Source organism: Prionailurus bengalensis, chromosome A3 (genome assembly GCF_016509475.1).
Source record: "Prionailurus bengalensis isolate Pbe53 chromosome A3, Fcat_Pben_1.1_paternal_pri, whole genome shotgun sequence".
Classification (NCBI taxonomy): Eukaryota; Metazoa; Chordata; class Mammalia; order Carnivora; family Felidae; genus Prionailurus; species Prionailurus bengalensis.
The window spans coordinates 60,723,080-60,746,216 of record NC_057354.1 but is presented as its reverse complement, the minus strand read 5'-3'; the positions used below and the strand labels follow the sequence as shown (position 1 = coordinate 60,746,216).

At 37.2% G+C, this 23,137-nt stretch overlaps 2 protein-coding genes across 3 annotated transcripts; one reads left to right on the top strand and one right to left on the bottom strand.

Annotated features, from left to right (window-relative positions):
* Positions 1 to 298: 298 nt before the first annotated feature.
* MITD1 (microtubule interacting and trafficking domain containing 1) lies at positions 299 to 11,903 on the bottom strand. Its single transcript, XM_043603179.1, has 7 exons — positions 11,681 to 11,903; positions 5,243 to 5,344; positions 2,749 to 2,885; positions 2,582 to 2,668; positions 1,766 to 1,881; positions 812 to 872; positions 299 to 699 (listed from the first exon to the last, which is right to left on the bottom strand). The coding sequence occupies exons 1-7, from the start codon at positions 11,829 to 11,831 to the stop codon at positions 604 to 606; spliced, it is 750 nt and encodes a 249-aa protein (XP_043459114.1). The 5' UTR covers positions 11,832 to 11,903; the 3' UTR covers positions 299 to 603.
* Positions 11,903 to 22,738, top strand: MRPL30 (mitochondrial ribosomal protein L30). 2 transcript variants are annotated; one of them, XM_043603180.1, is made up of 6 exons: positions 11,903 to 12,074; positions 16,266 to 16,343; positions 17,995 to 18,075; positions 21,991 to 22,137; positions 22,368 to 22,441; positions 22,520 to 22,738. In XM_043603180.1, exons 1-6 carry the CDS (start codon positions 11,952 to 11,954, stop codon positions 22,650 to 22,652), a joined length of 636 nt encoding a protein of 211 aa, XP_043459115.1. In that variant the 5' UTR covers positions 11,903 to 11,951; the 3' UTR covers positions 22,653 to 22,738. The 2 variants fall into 2 exon arrangements, with proteins under 2 accessions (XP_043459115.1, XP_043459116.1); XM_043603181.1 differs by lacking the exon at positions 11,903 to 12,074 and adding an exon at positions 15,096 to 15,117.
* The last annotated feature ends 399 nt before the right edge of the window (positions 22,739 to 23,137 follow it).

Here is a 23,137-nt window from a genome sequence, read left to right as displayed (position 1 = left end):
GCGTCTGACTTTGGCTCGGGTCATGATCTCACGGTTGGTGAGTTTGAGCCCCGCATCGGGCTCTGTGCTGACAGCTCAGAGCCTGGAGCCTGTTTCGGATTCTGTGTCTCCCTTTCTCTCTCTCTGACCCTCCCCCATTCATGCTCTGTCTCTCTCTGTCTCTGTCTCAAAAGTAAATAAACATTAAAAAAAAAAACTTTAAAAAAAAAAAAAAGAGTACTCTAATCCATGATTTTATCCTCCTGGACTCTTTATATCTTACCCAGGGGCAAGATTAACATTCAATTTATCTTCCTAATAGGTTCTCATTGTTTATTGATTCATTCCCCAATAGTCAAATTAAGAGAAAAGCTGGTAAAATGTTTAAATTAATCATATGACTAGAAACCCTGTAAATCCACTAAATAATGTATTTATAAGAAATATTTAGGATTGGTTACATAACTGAACAATGAATCCATAAATTAGTAGAAATGTAAAAATTTATTATTGAATACATAATTATAGAAATGATCTGTCCAAAGTAATAAAAAAAAAAAAAAAAACCCAAAATCAATATTCACTTAAAATATAAATATATAATGCAAATTAAGTTACTGCCCATCATATTTTTTTTGTGTGCTTGTTATGAAAAATGTCCACCGTTGTTTCATGACATGGTCTTAAATCAAAATCACAATATCCAAGGGAAAAACGACTCTAAGAAGAGAAGAAAAGAGGTGTTTTGTTTTTTTTTAATAAAAAAGTCCAAAGCCATTTGTTAAAATGTTACAAAAAGTACAACATACTTACTCATAAGACTATATCTTACCTGTGGTTTCTTAAAATAATCAAGTCCCCTTCCAATCTTAATCATCCATCCATTGTTAAACCTATTGAAATAGTATACAGTATTATATTCCAGACATTTAAGTCAGACAGTTATCAAAGATGTAATGTAGTAAGTGTCAGCAAAATTTCCCCCTAACAAAGAAAATCATTTTCTCCAGTGGCATGAGTTGAACCAAACTTGGAGTTATTCATGGGCCATGTCTACAATGAAATAAAATGTCCAAAGAAACCATTAGTTGGTTTGATTAGATGGTAACAAGTTTGTCAAGTAAATTATATCTGATTCTTGAATTTCAGATCTCTGATAAAACTTTCCTGTTCTGCTAAATGTATTCAGGTCAGGCTATGGTGTGTTGCAGGGGTTTCCCTACCTAAAGATGGAGGACATACGCAGGATGAGCTCTGGACCCCAACCTCTGCTTCAACCACAGCAGCTGCATTTTCAGCTGTTTTGCATTTAGGTTGTGCTTAAGTTTTCATTAAAACTAAAGGTGCACTCACTATAAACATATGAAAGCTACTGTGTGAAACAGAGGAACATATTACTAAAATACCTGCATATACTGTCTCCTTGTAGACACTGCTGCGTACTGTCATGCCTATGAGATTATTTCATAAAATATAAGTGAATACTAAAATCATCAGAATATTAAATATTACCACCAGAAAATTATCCTAATACCCCAACACTATATGTATGCTTGAATAGAAAAGTACTTCCTCTTCTCACGTGAAACAGAACATGTAAACTATTCCATTAAGAGATATGAAACTCAGATATAATAAGCCAGATTTTTTCCTAAAAAGTGAAAAGATACTAAAATTGTGCTTTATTTAAAATTTTAATAAACTGAATATTTATATGCAATTATATTGCATTAAAATAAGTAAGTATATTCAACTGCATAAAAATTAAAATACTGCTATAACTAACCTAATTTCTCGGTCATGTACTGAAGAAGAATATTCTAATTCCAACAGCACTCCATGATTCTTGAGTGACTCTTTTATTTCTTGCAGGCCACTACTTTGCTGCTCTTTCCCACTACCCTGTTAATAGGAAAAATATGATTTTCTGTTCAGTTATTACTATTTTAAATTATCATTAAGCTACACAATGTGTATCAGATAAAATGGGAAAGATTCTATACTAGTTTCAATGTCTATTATCTCAAAGAAGGAATAAAAGTATGAAGCAGTTTAATGGCAGTTGTTTTTATCAAAATAATTGTTTTTTTCTAATGTACACATAACACAATTCTATCCTATCTCCTAAAATGTGTTTTAGTAATGCTATTTAGTTAGTAAGATGGGGTGCTTTCTTCAAGTTAATCTTAAAATTCTGGTTTATTTAGAAGCATTCCTATTTAAATCAAAATCAAGATAGAGATGCTCACTATCATGCTATGATCCACCAGAAGGCCAATACAGTAAATCAAGAAAAAGATATAATCATTGGTAAAGAGACAAAATTGTCAATAGTGCAGACAGTGTGATCATCTCCTAGAACATCCAAGAAACTAAACTGACAAACGATTTGAATTATAGTTTAGCAAAGTAGCCAAATGCAAGATACAACAAAATCAGAAAAGTCAATAGCATTTTTCTGAAGGTATTTTAGGTCTATTGTTGTACAATTCCCAAAGAAATAGCTCTAGCTGAAGCACTGTGTCCACATTTCCTTGCTCAAACTACATCTCCTAGCTAAACAAAATTCATGAAGAAAGAGTAAATGCTTCCAGATACCTACTTCATCCAGAGAGGTGAGAAGATGAATGGTTTTTACTTTACATGGTCTCTTAATAAGCATCTCACAAAATCGAAGAAAGTTATACAGCTGAAAGACATCATGACGGGTTATTACTAACTCATACATTTTAAGTAACATTTCATCATATTTTTCTGCATTTCACCTACCTGATGAATCTGTCTAATATAAGGATCTTGTATCCAAACTTCTGTAACTGTTTCATTAAGATATTCTTGAAAAAGTGACTCGTAACTGAAACCTGTTGCATTCTCTTCTATTTTAATCTGCCGATGATATTTTCCATCTAAAAAACACAAGTTTCAATAATAAAACCAGTGACAATTTATTTTCTTTCTATACTATTTACATATAGTGATTAATCAGGATCAGATACAAGTTAATTTTTTTAACTCCTCCACTCAGCAAACATTTCTGAATGCCTCCTACATATATACGAGGCACAATGCAAGATGCTATATGTACAGAAATAAATAAGGCAAAGAATTCCATAAGTGAGTTCTGCCTTCATGGAGGTCAAATGGGAAAGTCCAGAGATTTCTTGGAAGAGGTTCTTGAGCTGAATCCTATAGACCAGGCAGTTTATTCAAGAGAAGTCTATATGTATAATGACAGCTGATAATTCTGTCACCATGAGTAGAACCATAAGCTATATAACTCAGTGGCTATGTGGTCCTTCTCTTCAGATATAAGTCTTTCTGTGTCCTGCAATTTAACGGCTAAAGTATTAAACATATAAATACATGGAATTTAGAAGGCTTTCTTAGAACTTATAAAGCATTTAAATTTTTTTTGATGTTTTTATTTATTTTTGAGACAGAGAGAAACCAGGAGCTGGAGAGGGGAAGACAAGGAGACAGGAACCAAAGCCAGCTCCATGCTGACAGCAGAGAGTTGATGTGGGGCTCGAATTCATGAGCTGCGAGATCATGACCTGACCCGAAGTTGGACACACAGACAACCGAGCCACCCAGGTGCCCCATAGAGTACTTTAAGTAGTAATTTTAGCACTTCTTAACAACCCAAGACTAGGATTGCACAGGGTCAGTAAAACAGTTCCATAGTTTTTGTTCATTCAAAACGAATGATTATTGAGTAAGTTATCAAAGATCTTGGGGCGCCTGGGTGGCGCAGTCAGTTAAGCGTCCGACTTCAGCCAGGTCACGATCTTGCGGTCCGTGAGTTCGAGCCCCGCATCAGGCTCTGGGCTGATGGCTCAGAGCCTGGAGCCTGTTTCCCATTCTGTGTCTCCCTCTCTCTCTGCCCCTCCCCCGTTCTTGCTCTGTCTTTCTCTGTCCCAAAAATAAATAAACGTTGAAAAAAAAAAATTTAAAAAAAAAAAAAAAAAAAAAAAAAGATCTTTAAGATTTTTTTAAAAACATGACCCCTAATGGTAGTTCCTAATTTATGTGATGGTTGCCAATTTAAAGTTTGTTTACAAAACAGTAGTTTGGATTTTTTTCCTAGTATTTCCACAGATATGATGTTACTAGCAACTATGCATCAGTTTTCAAGCCAAGCTACCCACAAAGGTTAACTTAACCCAATGTATTCAAACCACAATGCTGATGGTACTCTATTTCATCAATGTTTTAAAAGGAAATTTCATTGTGAGTTTCAATTTGGGGTGAAGGAAATACAATTTTATTCCCACTCAACAGAGGAGCTCGCTGGGGCGGGGGGTACCCAGGGTAGGGGCTCATATGGAATACTAGGAAGAGGTAGGGGAGGGCCATATAAGGATAGCAAGGAAGAGCAGCTGAGGTCTGGAGGCACTGGTTTTTTCTAAAAAAAATTTTTTTTTCAATGTTTATTTATTTTGGGGACAGAGAGAGACAGAGCATGAACGGGGGAGGGGCAGAGAGAGAGGGAGACACAGAATCGGAAACAGGCTCCAGGCTCTGAGCCATCAGCCCAGAGCCCGACGCGGGGCTCGAACTCTCGGACCGCGAGATCGTGACCTGGCTGAAGTCGGACACTTAACCGACTGCGCCACCCAGGCGCCCCTGGAGGCACTGTTTTTTTGAGGACAGTAGTAACTTTGGCTAAAAAAAAGTAGGATTATGCCAGGCAAAGGTGGTAATGGCCATTTATAGACATATGTTTGTAAACTGGATGCTCATAAGTAGATTAATAGTAAGTAGGGAAGGACAACTAGTGGCATCTCTAGTCATTAGGAATACTTCACTCCTGAAATGTTTTGATTCACAGCAAAATCCTAAAGAAGTCCCAGGAGTTTCCTTAGCTACTTTAACATTTTGGTCATTTTAGAAAGTGAAACAGAAATAAAATACAGGATTTACATTTCCTATTTCTGCGTAGTATTATTTCAACTCCAGTCCACACATAAGCTTCATAAGGATCTGCAGTGAATTCCTTAAAATGGCATGCAAAGTTCTGCAGTATGTATAGCTTTCATCAGATATTCTCAAGAGGGTGTGTGAAAATCACCTCCCCACCTAAAAGGGTTAAGAATATATAAGGTTATATATAGGGACATGGAAATGCAGAATAAAACTATAGGCTCCCAGGGATAAATGGTCCAGACCACAAAGAGTTACAAAAGGCAGAGCCAGAAACACTGGATGAAATGGGCTTTGTCACACTTACTTATGGACACATTCTATAAAACAGCCTCTTTACCTTCTTTTTCTTGATCCGTGTATTTCTTCACTATTTCTGCTCTATCCATGTAGCTAGAAATTTGTTTTCTGAGATTACATTTCTTTGTAACATCTTTGGTGCCTACAAATTAAAAAAAATACACTCTCAAATTTCTAAAAAGTTTTTCTATTTAAACAGGCATTATTTCCAGTTTCCCAACTCTTCCACAAATTTCCTGTCCTATTTAGCATGGTTTGCCTCAATCCTCAAATACACAAATGGGCTCAAATTTGGTTTGATCACCAAGACCTCCATTTTTGCACTAAGCATCTGAAACAGCTCTATTTAGGAGTGGGAACTCTGACACTGTGTCTCACTGCTGGGGATACCAAATTTGATGAGGTGATGACAAAGGTGGCTTATTTTCAAACCTGAGTCTGAGAACCATTTCGTCCTAATCAACCTTAAGTCTGAAATCTTAACATAATCAAAACACAGGAAACAATACCTATCTTTCTTCCACAAAACCAGCTTCTCTTCCAGACTTACCCATTATAGTTCATGCTCAGTCTTTTTCCCAGTCACCCCAAAAATATAAGGTATTTTTTGAATACATATTATCAATAAAACCTTACCCCAAGTCCCTCGCCCCTAAATCACTTCTGGTTCCCTCATTCCTTCTTTTTGCTATTACTTATATTTCCCATAATAATTTCATTTTTAAACTCCCACTTTTTAACAACATTTTACTTTGAATTAGTTTTATATTTATGGAAAAGCTGCAATAATGGCACACAGTATCCTTTCACCCAAACTCCCCTAATGTTAACATATCATGTGAATATGCTACAATTATCAAGGTTAGGAAATTAACATTGATACAACATTACTAACTCATCCACAAACCTTATTTGTATTCCACCAATGTTCCCACTAGAGAAAGAGAAAGTTCATTTTCTGGTCCACAATCCTGCACAGCATTTAATTGTCATGTTTCCTTAGTCTCCTCCAATCTGAAATCGGTCCTTAGCCTCTCTACCTTTTATGATTTTGACATTTGGGGAAACAGTGCAGTGGTCAGTTATTTTGTAGGATGTCTCTCATTTGGGGCTGTTGGTGTTTTCTCATGATTAGATTGAGGTTATGCATTTTGGGGAAGAAAATCATGAAAGCATGCCCTTCTCGGTACATGATGTCAATATATGTCATTACTGGTGAGTTCAAAGATCACTCCACTGTAAAATCACTATTTTGTCCTTCATAATTGATAAGTATCTTATGGGAAGATATCCTGTTTCTCATCACTCTTTCACCCCCTAATTTTAGCATCCATTGATAGTCGTTGCCTGCAACAGTTATCACTGCAGTGTCTGTCAAACAGGGATTTTCTATTTCCATCATTCCTAATTAATTTATAAACTGGAATGCTACTATAAGGAAGAGCTGTCCATTCTCCCCCATCTATTTATTTATTGAGTGACAAATTTGTATCAGTATCGACTCATGCATATTTATTTTATTTTATGGGTTGTAATCCAATACTATTGTTTTTTTAAGTTTTTATTTAAATTCCAGTTAGTTTACAGTATTAGTTTCAGGTGTATGATATAGTAATTCAGCACTTCCATACATCACCCAATGGCCATCACAAGTGCACTCCTTAATCTCTATCCCCTATTCTCCCATCCCCCTACCCATCTCCCCCTGGTAACCATCAGTTTGTTCTCTATAGTTAAGAGTCTGTTTGTTTCTTGGTTTGCCTCTCTCTCTTCTTCCCTTTGCTCATTTGTTTCTTAAATTCCACATATAAGTGAAATCATATGGTATTTGGCTTTCTCTGTCTTATTTCATTTAGCGTAATACTCTCTAGTTCCATCTATGTTGCTGCAAATGGCAATATTATTATCTTGCCCTAACTTTATCAGCTTTGGCTTTGGGAGCTCCTGCATGTTGGCTGACCCCTGTACTTTCAACATGACCCATTATATTTTGAGCACTTCCTTGCTTTCTGGTGCAAAATGTTCTAAACTCATCTTGTATTTTCCCTGCCCCAGCCCTGGAATCAACCATTTTTCCAAAGCCCTAAGTTCCTTTTATTGGAGAATGGTATGAAGAAATCCAATTCTGGGTGCTGAGTATACTTGCTGCCACTAGGGGAGTCCTGTCACTACTTCCAGATCCTTTCAATTTGTGGCTAGAAAGTAAATATATATAGGGTTACTAACACACACATATATCTGCCTTTATTTCCGTGTCTACACATCTGTATATATATTAAAAACCATAAGTTCATGATGATAACTTGGATCCCACAGGGTTCATACTAGCCTTATCTCCTTATGTGTAACTTCTTTTATTATCCACAATATATATACTGGCTTATTCAAGACTCATATAAAGTAGTTTCTACCTCTGGGAGAAAAACATTTACCAAGTAAAACACAATGTTTGTATATAATTCATTTTGTCTTTAACCTTACAGAATATGGTCAAAATACTATTTTCCAGAGATAATTGAGTTACCTATTTTCTTGTCCACCTGCTTCTGTATCACAGTTGAATAATTCAGAGCAGCATGATTCCTTCCTCAACTTGCTACCCCATTCCCATTCCTTCCTTCTTTGTACCTCTTTTCCACCACCCCACAAACCTCATTAGTTTCTGTTTTTATCCTTCCTTTGTTTCGAACAAATGAGGAGACACATGAATATCTTCCTTTTTACATGAAGGATAGCATACCATAGATCTCTTTGTCCTTTGTAGTTTTCACCTAACAGTGTATCCTGGAAATCACTCCATATCGCTTCCACAGATCCTCATTGTTTTTTACAGCAGTATAGCACTCCATTGTGTGGATGTACCACACTTTATTCAACCTCTCTTCTTCCCAGGGTATTCAGGTTGTTTCCAACATTTTATTGATATCAATATGGGACGCCTGGATGGCTCAGTCGGTTCAGCGTCCGACTTCGGCTCAGGTCATGATCTCGCGGTCCGTGAGTTCAAGCCCCGCGTGGGGCTCTGTGCTGACAGCTCAGAGCCTGGAGCCTGTTTCAGATTCTGTGTCTCCTCTTTCTTTCTCCTTCCCCGCTCATGCTCTGTCTCTCTCTTCTCAAAAATAAATAAACGTTAAAAAAAAATTATTGATATCAATATAATTACTGAATTCTTTTCTTTTCAAGTCCTTCTACTTGAAAATTAGTATCAAGATCCCTACTTTCTCATGCCTATACTTCAGTAGCTTAAGAAAATCCTAATCTATCCATTTATAATCTATAAATCTCTTGTGAGGAATCCTGTTTTTGCTCCTAAGGTGATATGAGAACTCATATTCTTCTACTAGGTTTATATATATTTCTTTAAAGTCAAAAACCTTGAACTGGTCTTTTTATCAGGATTAAGCATTTTATGGTCTCTGTTACAAAGAGGCAGTGTGAACAGTGGTTAACAGCAAAGCATCTGGAGTCACATGGTTTTAGTTCAAAACTTGTTCTGCCACTTTTGGCTGTGTGACCATGCCAGTTATTCAACCTGTCTGTATCCTCAACTGTAACACGGAAAGAGAAATTGTTCCTTAGACAGGGAGATGATTAATGATCAAAGAGACTGGCTTGTAGGAAATAATAAATTTTGTTAATATCATTATCACCTACATAATTTTTTCCATTCACCATACTCTGGGCTTCCTTTAGAACCAGACTATAGGGGCGCCTGGGTGGCGCAGTCAGTTAAGCGTCCGACTTCAGCCAGGTCATGATCTCGCGGTCCGTGAGTTCGAGCCCCGAGTCAGGCTCTGGGCTGATGGCTCAGAGCCTGGAGCCTGTTTCCGATTCTGTGTCTCCCTCTCTCTCTGCCCCTCCCCCATTCATGCTCTGTCTCTCTCTGTCCCAAAAATAAATAAACGTTGAAAAAAAAAATTAAAAAAAAAAAAAAGAACCAGACTATAATATCTCTTTTCTTAAATTCCACTATTACTTTGCATCTGCCTATAAATATACTCTATTTTCTCTGTCCTCTGTAAATAAAGTAGTCCTTTCTTAACGATCACCCTCGATCAGCTGGCAGAATTTAACAATGTAGACCCATTCCTCAAACATCACATCTCAGTTTCCTAGGCTTACTTACAGCAGGTTGGATTCCACTGAACCTCACTCCCACATCTAGTCATGTCCTAATGCCAATTATTCAATATCCAGACTGTCTCCTCCTTTCTTAATATTGGTGTCACCCCTCTGGTTCCTTCAGGCCCTTCTCACCTCTCATCTTGATTCCTGCAGAAGCTCCTCGATTGGTCTGCTTTACTTCAGTCTCTTCAGGTTAGTATCTCCCCCACACTCTTGCCATATTCACTCATTTATTCAAGAATTATTTACTGAGAACTTACCACATGCCAGACATTGTTCTAAGCACTGAGGCTACAGCAGTTAATAAAACAGACATGATTATCCCCTATCATTCAAGTGGGAGGAAAGACAACAATAAAAGGAAGTTGGCAAAATATGTATGTTAGATTGTGATAAGTGCTATTAAATAAAATAAAACAAGGAAGAAAACAAGGGAGTCCTGGGATGGGGTTGTAACTTTACACAGGACGTCAGGAAAGGCCTCACAGTGAAGGTACTATTTTTATGAAAAACTGAAAGAGAAGAGGGAGTATGCTATGCAGATATTTGGGAGGAGAGCATATTCCTAATAGAGACAAGCCCTGACATGCAACTCTAATTACGTCACTCCTTTATAAAAACTTTAAATGGTTTCTCCTTGTCTATGGAAGGAGTTAAAATCTCCTGGCAGTGAAGGTCATCCACACCACACCTCAATCTACTTTACTTCTCACTCTTCTTCTAGAGACACACAATGAACCAAAGTGAACCACTTATTTGGTAAAAATAGCACAGACAGAATTTAAACACTCTGCGGAATTTCATTTCTGAAATTCTACTTATTCCTCAAAAGCCACCTCCACCTTTCCTCCCCCAAATGACCTTTAACTATTTAAATCCTCATTGTCTATCTCTCTCTCCTGGCACTTATTTCCTGTACTAGAGTTATTTGCATTTGTATCTTAACCTGTAAGATCAGGTCACTGTCTCTATATAACCTCTGTAGAATCAGTAGAGCACACAGGAGCAAAACTATAGCTCTCCTGATTCAGATTCCCAGAATGCCAGAACTTGAGTAGTGCTTGACCTGACAACCCTAGAGCACTGGAACTTAAGCAATGATCCACCTGACCAACACTGTACACCCTCTCTTTTTTTGGCAGTCAGTATACCAGAGTCTTTAAAGCCTTGGGCTCCCAATTTTGACTAACTGTGGTGGAACTGAAAAGTTTAATTTTATGCTGTACAATGAGGATAACATCAGCTCCTACTTCTCAGGGCAATTGTAAAGATGAAACAAGATCATGATGTTCATGTGCTCTGACAGTGCCTAGCACTCAGCACTCATAAATGATAATTACTTTCCTCCATCATCATCATCTCCTTCTTCTTCTCCATCATCGTCATCTTCATCTTCATCATCATCTGGGCCTTCCCAAAGGAGTTTTACTACTAAAGCCCCCAACCCTGAAAAGCGCCCTCTGCTGTCCAAAAGCTTCTGTAATACTTAGGCTAAAAGGCACACAGGGGAGATCTTCGGCCAGACTGGGAGCTACAGGGCGTGGGGAGCAGGGGCCGGACTTAACTTAAATCAGTTTAATACATAATCACTGAGTGTCTACTATGTGCCAGAGATTGTACCGGTTGTTAATGGTTATTTGGGTACTTCTCAACATTGAATAACTATATTAACAGATCAAGTTTCGCTGTGCCCACCCACAATCCTATGTATTTCTCACAACGAATTTCAGTACACCCGTTATTTAAGGTGTACTTAAAGGTACTTAAGGTATTCTACCGCTATGTGATTTTATTTTTGTTTACTTCTAACGAAAATATCTAAACATAAAAGCAAAGATAATAGTGTAACGAACACCCTTATTACCGATCACATAGATTTAAGAATTGCTAGAATTCTGCCACATTTGCTCCGGGTCCCCCCCCCCCCTTAAAATTAAATTCAGACATTATGACAAATTCTTCCCAAGACACTTCGGTCTGCATTTCTAAAAATCAAGGACAGTTTTAGAAAAAAATATGCTACCTAACAAAGTCAATAATTTGTTACCCAATCCATATTCAAACTTTCCAAAAAGGATCCAAAAATGTATTTTTACATTTCTTTCGAACCTAAGTCCTATCAAGGCTTATATATTTAGATTTGATTCTGTCTCTTCAAAATCTAGAGTACTGACCCTGTCTTTTTTGATGACATCAATCTAAAAGAAAACAGTCCACTTGTCCTGTAGAATATCAACCTTCTGTTTGTGACTGCTTCCTGGTGGTGTACAAGAAGGGTTTTTAACTTTCACTCCCCAGAAACTGCGGATCCAGTTCCTTTCCTCTGGTATCCTCTCCACGGCTCCCTGCTCACCTCTCAGGACTTGCATGAGCAGGTCAATCCCCTCCTGGTAACACACCAGAGCCTGCTGGTACCGGGACTCCGAGTCCAGTTCCATCGCCCGCTTTAGCACCTTGAATGCAGCTGTGCTTTCGGCTTCCTGCTCCTGTCCGGATCTCGCCATAGTTACGGAAACGCCTCTCTGCTTCAAACACAACCAGAGCTGAGCCAGCCGCTGCCGCGCGGGGGACGTGAGGTGGGAGGGGGGAATAACGTGACAGACCTGCGCCTGCGCTCTCTTTTTATGGCCTTGAAGGGGCGGGACGTGGCCGGAACTAAAGTGCTGGGGTTGACTATGAGTACGCTATATGACGGCCAGATTTGTGTGTTGCGCTTCGTGGGCACCCGTCTGCTCTGCTTCCCCTCGGTGAGTAAGGTCAGGTTGAAGAATATTTAGGAATATTGCATTTTTGCCAGGAGTGGGTACCTGGGAACGCCGTGGAGATGTGGATTGATTTTCCTATTGGATTCTGAGTTTGCGGGTCGTAATAACCTAAATGAATTTGCGCCCGTTCACTGTCCCTTGGGATCGCGAAAAGCCAGTGGTCGAGCGGATCCGGTTTCCCAGTTCCGGAGCCGCGCGGCTTGCTAAGCCCGGCTCTGGACCCGCCTAGGCAAGATAGTTTAGTGGGGCAGGGAATTCAGGGTTGTTTTGGCAGTTTTTGTGTTTCTGTTTATAACTAATTTCGGTTTCCCACTGGGGATCCGCGTAACTTGAATTTTTTGTTAATGAGGATAAAAAGCTTGCTAATTGCATCTTAGAAGGCAACACCTTCGGGAGTTTGCAGTTAAAATATTTACCATTTTACTAAAAGCTGTAATTTTGCAATCATGTTTTTGATCGCCGCCTACCCATAGCTGCCTGTTTTGCATATTTTCGCCAACAGGCGCGGATGAAGACTGCCTGTTACTTTTTAGGCGTTAGGAATTAAGAGACATTTTTTGCGTTCAGAGATATCGGTTAATTGAAAGGAAAATTCTATGTTGTGCGTTTTCAGTGTTTTCCTTCCTTTTGTCAGTAAGTAGGTGTCTAAAACTGTTCGGATATTAACTGGGGGCAAAAAGTAGAAAATCACCTTGGTAGCCTTCCCCCCATGGGTATGTTTATATTTTACTGATAGCTTTCCAGAGTTTTTCTGTGTATACGTATACAGTCACAGACATTTTCTTAATGGAAAAGGGATTATACTTTTCATGATGCATGTGTTCTCCTATTTTTGCAAGAGAAAAGCTACTGTACAGTAGAAGACAGTATAGTTGCTTCAAGGTCCAAGAGTTGTGTGAATAATTATTAACATTAACCTTTATTTTTTATTAAAACTTACAACTTTTCACTGTCACACCTTCTGAAGTCTGTAAATTAAACTTAATTCAGCAGAAATTGATAACGTACCTACTACACAACAGGTGCTGCTCTTGGTTGATGCTTGGGATACATCTGTGAATAGATAGGGCACACCAAGAAAAAAAAATTTTTTTTTAATTTATTGTCCTTGCGGAGTTAACCTGTTACTGGGTGGAGACAGACAGTAAGCAACAAACCTAACAAACTATGTTAGAAGAGAAGTGCTATGGAAAGAAAATCCAGTGGAGTGAGGAGTGCTGACAATTGTGGGGGGTCAGAATGTTAAACAATGGAATCAGGATAGACCCCACTAAGAAGAGATTTGAGCCAAAAATTGAAGCAATAAGGGAACTAACTATATAAATATCAGGAGCATTCCAGGAGAAAAAACAGTCAGTCCAGAGGAGCTTGTCTGCCTGGCAACTTCTAGGACCTGTAAGGGTGTCAATGTGTGTATCCAGTGAGCAAGGGAGCAGTTGGAGATGAAGTCCTAGAGGTAGGGGTTAAGGACTGGCTATTGCTCTGAGACATTGGAGGTTTTGGTTTTTTAATAAATAAGCTTTTTATTTTAGGATAACTTTAGGTTTACAGAAAAGTTGTGAAAATAGTAAAGTTCCTATATACCCCACATCCTATTTCCCCTTTTATTAACATCTTACATTAGTATGGTACATTTGTTAGAATTGATGAACCAGCATTATTACACTGCTAACTAAAGTCCATATTTCATTCGAATTTTCTTAAGTGTTTACCAGATGTCCTTTTACCCCATTTAGTTAGTAGTCATGTCTCCTTAGGCTCCTCTTGACTATGGCAGTTTCTCACTTTCCTTGTTTTTGGTGATTTTGACAGGTTTAAGGCAGTCAGGTATTTGAAGACATACTCCCATCATTTTGAGTTTTTAAGTAGTTCGTTTCTAGTGCTACAAAGTGCTCCAGGTTCATCTTAATATATTCACTGCAGTAGCCCTATGATTAGCCATTTCTCAAAGGAGCCCTGGTTCCTTTTATTAGAGAATGCTAAGATCAGGCGCTGAGTGTGTTCGTTGCTACTGGGATGCCATTCAGCTAACAGAGCTAACCCATGTATATATACATTCATACCTATTTCTATATCCATCAGTATCTATATTAAGCTAAACATGAGCTCAAACTCTCAACTTGTGTCATTGAATCACATGGATTATTCTAGCTTTCTCCTCTTATATGTTACCTTTCACTTCAACAGTGAGAAACCTGGCTCATTGATTGGAATGTTTGGGGAAGAGGAGTTGACATGATTTGATTTGGGATTTTAATGAAATGGTTGCTGCTATGGAGAAGAGAGCTTATTGAAGTTGGACTGGAGAGTGGAAGGCCCCTTAGGAGGCTTTTGCTGAAATCTAAATGATAAGAGAAAAGTAAAAAAATGTGAAGCCAAATGAATTGGGTTAATATATAATGTTTAACTTAGGAGGAAGAAGTATGGTAGAGAAAATAATTTATCGTTACCTATTTGATTGCAGAGCCAGAGGATTAAATAAGCATCTCTTCTAAGGAAGCGTCGATACAAAATATATATAAACAACCAGCCAAGCAATGGCTGATGATTTGCACTAGATACTGATTTGAACTAGAAATTCTTATGCTGTATAGTAATCTTTGAAGTCTGAATGAGAGTTATGAAATTTTGATATACTTCTGAATTCTGAGTTGAGCAGATCATAGTTCTAACCCATTAATTGATTCAAACATTCATAAACAAACACTGGGTGCCTACTGTTCATCAGATACTGTGCTAGATGCTGAGAGTAGAAAATGAACAAGATAAAATTCTGGCTTTCATGGCATTAAGGATTTAGTAGCTGACTCTTCTAAAACGGATGCATAATTAATTTTGAGAGACTGGTTTAGTTGCTGAGAATTTTTCAAAAGTCTTGGCTCTTTTAATGGGACATCTTGCGTTGATTCCCACAACTTCATTGTTTTGTCCACATCACAGGAAAGACTTGACGAGCTTGAGTGAGCCAGAATCTGGTGGATTCACCGAACGAAGTACAGCATTTACCCAATTTTAGTGTGTTAGGGTATTCTTATTACAACTTTGTAATAATTTCATAATAGTAAAAGCTACCATTTGTTGAGGGCTTCCTATGTACTAAAAACTGTTTTAGGTGTTTTTAGAATGATTCATTTGGAAAGTAGGTATTATATTCTGTCCTTTTGAAAAAGAATTGAAACACACAAATTAAGTAACCTATGAAAAATGTACATGTAGTTCATAAACCTTATCTTTCTGCTTTTGTATACATCAGTATAATTGGTTGTAATTATTGCCTGTCTAAATAAACATGACTTTTTTACATCATAGAAGCAATGCATATTTATTAAGAATAGTTTAAAAATACAAGTATTCAAGAAAGAAAGTTATAGTTTACTTTTTAACAGAAAGGTATTATGATTTAGTGAAAATGCACTGGAGTAGGAATTACAAGAATTGGGTTCCAAACTATATGCTCCTTGGATAAGCTGGATGCCCTTTGATTGGATTGGATTGGATTGAAGGTGGATGCCCTTCAATATGAATGAATTTTCATTTTCCACATACATAGGCTAAGGTGGTCAATTCTAGAGGCACCTGGGTGGCCCAGTTAGTGAAGCATCCACCTCTTGATTGCTCAGGTCATGATCCCAGGGTTTTGGGATCCAGCCACGCACTGGGCTCTGTGTTGAGCTTTTGTGATTCTCTCTCTTTCTCTCTCCCCAGCTTACGTGCTCACTCTCAAAATACATAAATAAACATTTTTTTCTTTTTCTTTTTCTTTTTTTTAAAGAAGGTTGTCAATTCTCATTCTAGGAGTCTAGATTTCTTCAGTCCCTTCTAGTCCTTTCATTTTGTGATTTTATAACAAAGCATTCTTTATCTGTGCTCTTTGGTGAAGAAATTAAGTAGTAGTGATTTCTTTGCCCATTTTTGTTGAATCAACCTAGTTTCTAACTCATCTGGCAAAAATGGAATGTGATTAATGTATAATTGCTACATATGGTTTTGCTGAATTCTGAATAAAACATTTATTATAACTTCTTACTCTTATTGCATTAAAATAACTAGGATTTTACTGTTAAACTTCAGTCAAGTTCATAATTAACTTCTTTAGGTTTTTAATATGTAAGTAGGCACCTGTCCATTTCCAATACATATTTGACCCATGGATCTATTTTATGCTTGTCGTAGCCTTTGAAGAGAACAGTCACCACACTCATGGCAGGGATTTTGCGCTCAATAGTTCAGAAGCCCCCAGGTGGACTCCATGTAAGTATTTCTTTTCAAGTATCATCTTTCTCTCTTTTTTTATTCCTTAAGAGTGATTTCTCTCTTTTGTAATTAACAAAACAAACAGGCAAGTTAAACTGTACAAGTTCCTTTTTTTATATAGTGTTTTTTAATGTTGAAGAGCAGTTTTATTTATGATTTATGATCTGCTGTTTTATCACTAAAAATTTAAAAACACAAAAGATCTTTTCCTGGAGAACATGCTGGTAAAAAATGGCCACTGTTGATTCCCCTTAATCTTTTTAAAGTTTTAGGTTTTTCCCTTCAATTATGAAAAGAGTGTATTTCCAATCATAGAAAAATATGGAAGAGCAGAAAGAAGAAAAGCCCTCTCCCAGAGATCACTAATGTTTGTATTTTCATGTAATTCCTTCTATTCTTTCTTACAGAAATTGTAGCAGTACAGCCTAACCCATTCATGAGGGCCAGAGTCTAGATACAGACCTGCTGCTGGCCATACATTGGTGCTGGCCAGTACATTGCCTTAACCTTAGATTAATCCTGTGTGATCAGTATTATTTTCTTCTTAAATAGCTGAGGAAATTGACTCTCTGAGAGGATAAGTGTCTCATTTCTCACAAATGGTGAGCACAGAGCCAGGATTAGAAGCCCATGTTTTTCCTTTCTCTCCCTCATTCACTCCTACTTACTGTCTAGTTGTTTGTGGATCTCTGCAGGACAGAGAGGGCATGAAAGGAATGATTATTGCCCATCCAGAGGGGAGTTTCCTGATGGGAAGGATTGGCAGTGAATCCTTTTTCTTTAGCAGACTGAGAGCAACAGGACTGGAAGATTGTAGAAAGGGAATAAGAAATAGGAACTAGGAATGTTAGCATTGTAGGGACTAGAAAGAAAATTGGCACCTCCTTTTCTTTTACATTGTATTGGTGAAGGTAAATTATTGCACGTTGTCCAGAGCAGGCGTTGGCAAACTATGGCCTGCAAGTCAAATTCAGTCCACCTATTTTTGTAAATCAAGTTTTATTAGAACATAGCCATGCCTATTTGTTTACATATTGTTTGTGGCTGCTTTTACCTTACAGTGGCAGAGTTGAGACTTGACAATGGAAACCATACAGCCCTAAAGCTGGAAATATTTCCTGTCTTGTCCTTTATAGAAAAATATTGCCCACCCTGGTCAAGAAGTCTATATTTGACTCATATATGGAATTTAAGAAACAAAACAGATGAACATAGGAGAAAAAAGAAAAAAGAGAGGCAAACCAGAAAACAGACTCTTAACTATAGGGAACAAACTGAGGGTTACTGGAGGGGATGGGAGCGGGAGGATGGGCTAGATGGGTGATGGGTACTAAGGAGGGCACCTGTCGTGATGAGCACTGGGTGTTGTGGAAGTGGGAATCACTAAATTCTACACCTGAAACTGATATTACACTGAATGTTAACTGGAATTTAAATAAAAACTTGAAAAAAAAAGAGAAGTTTATATGTGCTTTTTGCTTTATAATGTTAGTGGTAAGGTGAGATGTATTCACTTAGCTAAGGAGCTGAGATAAAGGTTTGATAATTATAGGTTAAATAAAAACAGACTTTTGTCACCTAAAAATTGGTGAGTATAGATTTCTGCACTAGCCAGAGTTTTTTAAAAAATGTTTTCTGTCATGTTTAGACTGTAACAAAAGGTGTGGAGTCTCTCATTTGTACAGATTGGATTCGTCACAAATTTACCAAGTCAAGAATTCCAGATAAAGTAAGAACAAGGGTTTGGTGGGGTGGGGGTTAGCGTTACTATTTTTTTAAGCATGTTATGTTTTCAAATGGTACCTATTTGTGTAATGTTGAAAACTTTTACATTGAATTATTTGTGGATGTCCATGGTAGTATAGAGTTTAAATAACACATGGTAGAATTTATCTAGGTAATGATTCTTTTTTTTTTTTTTTTTTTTTTTTTTTTTTTAATGTGCCACTGGCCTTTGAAGTAGTGGGGTTTTATCATCTTAGTACCTGTTTATTCCCGCTTATGATTTTTGCCCTAATATTTTGTGTTTTCATATCACCATTATCCTCAGGAAAACAGTGGGTCTTCCTCCGGCTCAGACTCTGTCTCTGTGCTTCTTTGTGTTCACTTTATATATTGAGTATTGCAACTTGGGATCTTTGCGTTTTCTTTGCTATACTTACGTGTACATATCATACTTTCGGAAAACACTGGCTAAGCCCCCTATTAACTTCTGTTTTATTTTGTTTAAATGAATAGACTTTATTTCTTACAGCAGTTTTTGGCTTATACAAAAATTGAACAGAAAGTACAGAGAGTTCCCATATACTCCCTCCCCCAACATATATAGTTACCCTATAATTAACATTTTGTATTGGTATATATTTGTTAGAATTGATGGACCAGAATTGACAGATTATTATTAACTAAAGTCCTTAGATTGCATCGGGGTTTACTATCAGTGTTACACATTCTGTGGCTTTTGACAAATGCACAATGTCCTGGGTCATTAGGGAATCATACAAATAGTTTCATTGCCCTAAAAATCCTCTGTTCTCACCTGTTCATCCCTCCCTCTCATCTCCCAACCCCTGGAAACCACTGATATTTTTCCTGTTTTTATAGTTTTGCCTTTTCCAGAATTTCTTATCGTTGGAATCACGCACATGTAATCTTTCAGACTGGCTTCATTCACTTAGCAATATGCAGTTAAGGTTTCTTGACGTCTTGCCACCAGGATTGCTAGCTTTTTGTTAACTATATACTTAGTCAAAAGAATGATAAATTGTGAGTTAGCTAAAACATATCTGGATAGAATTAAGGAAAAACACGAATTTGAAAGATCAAGTTATTTTCCATTAAAGTGGTTGGGGACTCAGAAATCAAACAAGTTTCTGGAAATAATGAAAGTTGCATTTTTATAACCTGAGTTGTGTGGCTATGCAGTTCATTTCTTTTTATTACAAATAATATTTGGTTTTATGGATGTACTGTAGTTTGTTTAGCCATTCATCTCCTGAAGGACATCTTAATTGTTTCCAGTTCTTGACAGTAGTGAATAAAGCTGCTGTAAACATTTGTGTGCAAGTTCTTGTGGGGACATAAGTTTTCAACTCATTTGAGGTAAGTACCTAAGAATGCAGTTATGCAGTTGATGGAATATATGGAAAAGACTACATTTAGTTTTTTAAAGTCTGGGTTTTTTTGTGTTTTTTCCCCCAGTTTTTTGTATTGCAGCAAAATATATATACAGTGTACTGTCTCAACCATTTTTAAGTGTACGTTACAGTGTTATTAAATACATTCATATTGTTGTGCAGTCCTCACACCATCCATCTCCAGAACTCTTCATCTTACAAAACTGGAACTCTGTACCCATTAAATAATAACTCCCCAATCTCTTTTCCCCAGCCCCTGACAACTACCATTCTCCTTTGATTTTTTTTTTTTAAGATAAAATAGTGTTACCATTGACTATTTTGACACCTTTAATATGCTTGAATGTTCTTATATCAGAAACCTCTTTATTTTTCAAGTCATGGCTTTGCTGCTGCTATCCTTTCCACAACTGTATTGTCTTGTATCTTTTCATGTTTCTTAGTCTGTAAAGTTCTAGAATAAAAGGATAGATACAGACGTTAGCATTCCTTTAAAATGTGTAAGGCATTGATTTTGATTGTCAGCTCTAGCAAATATGAAAATTCAAACTTCATGGAAATGATTCTGAGATGTGTATCTCCAGCCCATGCCTATCTTCTGAACTTATTCCTATATTCTCACATGTTCCTAGACCCTGCCTTGTGGATAATGCAGAGGTATTTCAGGTTAAACATATTTAGAATCAAACTCGTCTTACTTTCCCTCCAAACAACCAAATGAAATAGGATGCTCGTCCTGTATTAGTTATATCAGTTAATGCTACCATCCTTTACCTGATTTCCCAAATCAGGGTGGAGATGTGTTCATCTCAACCCCTCCATTTCCTCCATTCACCACAAATGCATCTATTTTACTGTCCAGAGTCCCCAAATGAGTCCCTTTTCTGTTGCAGCTACTGTAGTTCAGGCTCTTAAACCAGGGCTGCAAGTTTCCTGGTACCAGTCTCCCATTCCCACTTCATTTTGTCCTCTTACAAGTATATTCTTTCTGAGTCCCTTAAAATTGTAGTCATATTGCTTCAAGTCTTCAAGAGCTCTGTATCCCTTCTGGAAGTTTCTGAAGTCTCAGCACAGTTGAGCAATTTAACTTCATCCTCTAATCCTCTACATTGTTTTCATGTTTTTTTCTACTTGAGCCACACATTTACCCTTGGTTTTCCCAGATATTTTGTGCTCTTTACACTGTTTCTTTAAATCTTTGTTTTTCTTCAGCATGCCTGCCCCATCCTGTTTACCACCATTCTTCTCACCCTGCATCTCTTCAAAACCCCTAGAAAATACAAATGAGCAAAAAGAGCAAAAAGACACCCTTAATCCCACCACCTGGAGACAGCTTCCATATCCTTTTCTGTTATATGTTTTTAAAGATGTGAATCATCTCATGTAAAATGCTTCTTTAGCTGCTGTCTTCATTTAGCAATATAATGTGAGCCTCTCAGCAGATAAGTTTCTACAATATTATTTTATAATTAAATAATACCCTTTTTGATCAAAGTGCCACCATGTGTGTGTGTCCGTGTGTCCATGTCCTTCCTTGGTCTGATTTCCCAGAGGTGATATGACTCGATCTAATGTCTTTGAGACCTTTATACATATATAAGTGTATGTATATGCACATATGTATATTACATGATTCTTAGAATTAGTCGTTATGTAGTGTATCCTGTGTACACACTCATGTACTTGGTACAGATGAAACAAATATGAGATCCCACTACACATAGTGGTGTGGAATTATTTTTTTCTCAAGAATGTATTATGGCCATCCTTCAATGTTAGCAGCTGCTAAGATAGTTAACCTTATTGGTTTTTATGGCAGCATTGTATCCCATGGGATACATCATAATTTATTCAGTTGTATCATATATTACTGGTTTTATTATTTTGTACTAGTTTTAATTCAAATGTATGCCTTGTAATTCCATTTAGTTATTCTACGAGGAACATGGATGTGGCCTTTAAATTTTTCATTATTACAAATAGTATTACCATGTACATCTTTATTTAGTACATTTTATATACTCAGGGAAGTTTTTTGTGTGATAGCTTACTAGAACCTTTTGATTTTTTAGAGAATCAGTATTAATGTCAGCTCTCTTGAGCTGTTTCTGACCCTTTGTAGGCAGTCATTTGTACTAACACATACTCATGTGTTGTCATTGTAAGCTTATCTTTGATGCCCTGCCTGAATGGGGTGGAGGGATGCTACTATGCCCTGCTTATCTGGTGCTAATACAGTCTCCTGGCATTTGAACTCTTTAATGTCCTTTGGTTATTCCCGCTTTGCTCTTAAACAAAACAAAACAAAACAGTCTTTGCCTGTGTGATTTTTTTTTTCGGAGTATGCAATCCTTAGACTTTGTCTGAATAATCAGTTTGAAGATGAGGATTTCAGAAAGATTGGGGATGAGATCGTTATGTAGATTTTGGGGGGGTGGTTAAGAAAGGAAGAGGAAATACATCGAAACTGTATAATTGAAAACTTACCATTTATAATTCTTTCCTAGGTATTTCAGCCTTCACCTGCAGATCATGAAAAATATGGTGGGGATCCACAGCACCCTCATAAACTACATATTGTTACCAGAATAAAGAGTACAAAAAGACGTCCATATTGGGAAAAAGATATAATAAAGATGCTTGGATTAGAAAAAGTAAGCAGCTGTTTAAGTCCTCTTAAGTTAGTTGTTTAAATTTGCTTTAAATTTTATAATTTTTAAACTTTAAGGTACATTTTTATTACTTCACTCTTTTAAATGTATTATTTAGTGTAATTTATTTGAAAATTTGATTCAGACAAAATGAGTTTCACCTTAACATTTCACTGTAACATGGGACCATCTGCTTTGAAATGGATCCATAACCCTGTTTCCTTTGTTTATAGGCACATACTCCTCAAGTTCACAAGAATATACCTTCAGTGAATGCAAAACTGAAAGTGGTTAAACATTTGATAAGGTTTGTTGTTTGTTACTTCAGCTATTTAAAAAAATGTATTACCTAGTGTAATTCTAAAAGCATTTTCTTATGTCACAGAATCCAGCCCCTGAAGTTGCCACAAGGACTTCCAGCGGAAGAGGACATGTCTAACACGTGCCTCAAGAGCACTGGGGAATTAGTGGTGCGGTGGCATCTAAACCCTGTAGATCAGGAAGCAGTTAAGTCCTAATGCCAGAGCAGTTTCATATTTAAAAATGTAAATCATTTTTATTTAAAGATAGAAAGTGTTCTCATTAAAATATATTTTAAATTCTAGTCATTTTCACTGGCTAAACATGGTGTGATTTCTTCCTTGTATAGGCTTGGAAGTTTCAGTGCTGGTATTTGATTTAACTCTCTTTTCTGTCTGATAGTTTCACTGCAGAATGGGCTGGAGTGGTATTGTTTAAACATCTGGGTTCAGATGTCACCTTAGCAGTCACCATTGACTTGTTTAAAATATTGTTTTCTCTTTTAATTGAACGCAACAAATTCCTCGAGTGTCCCTTTGAGTGAGCAGTGTGTTACATGTTGGGGAAATGCACAGCAGACCAGAACATGGTCCCTGCCCATCAGGAGTTTAGTCTCTTGCTAGAGAACAGAGATTCGGCCACAGTCATTAAACATTGGTTGTAGCTAGATTGATTGCTTTGTGCTTTAGTGTCTATAAGTATA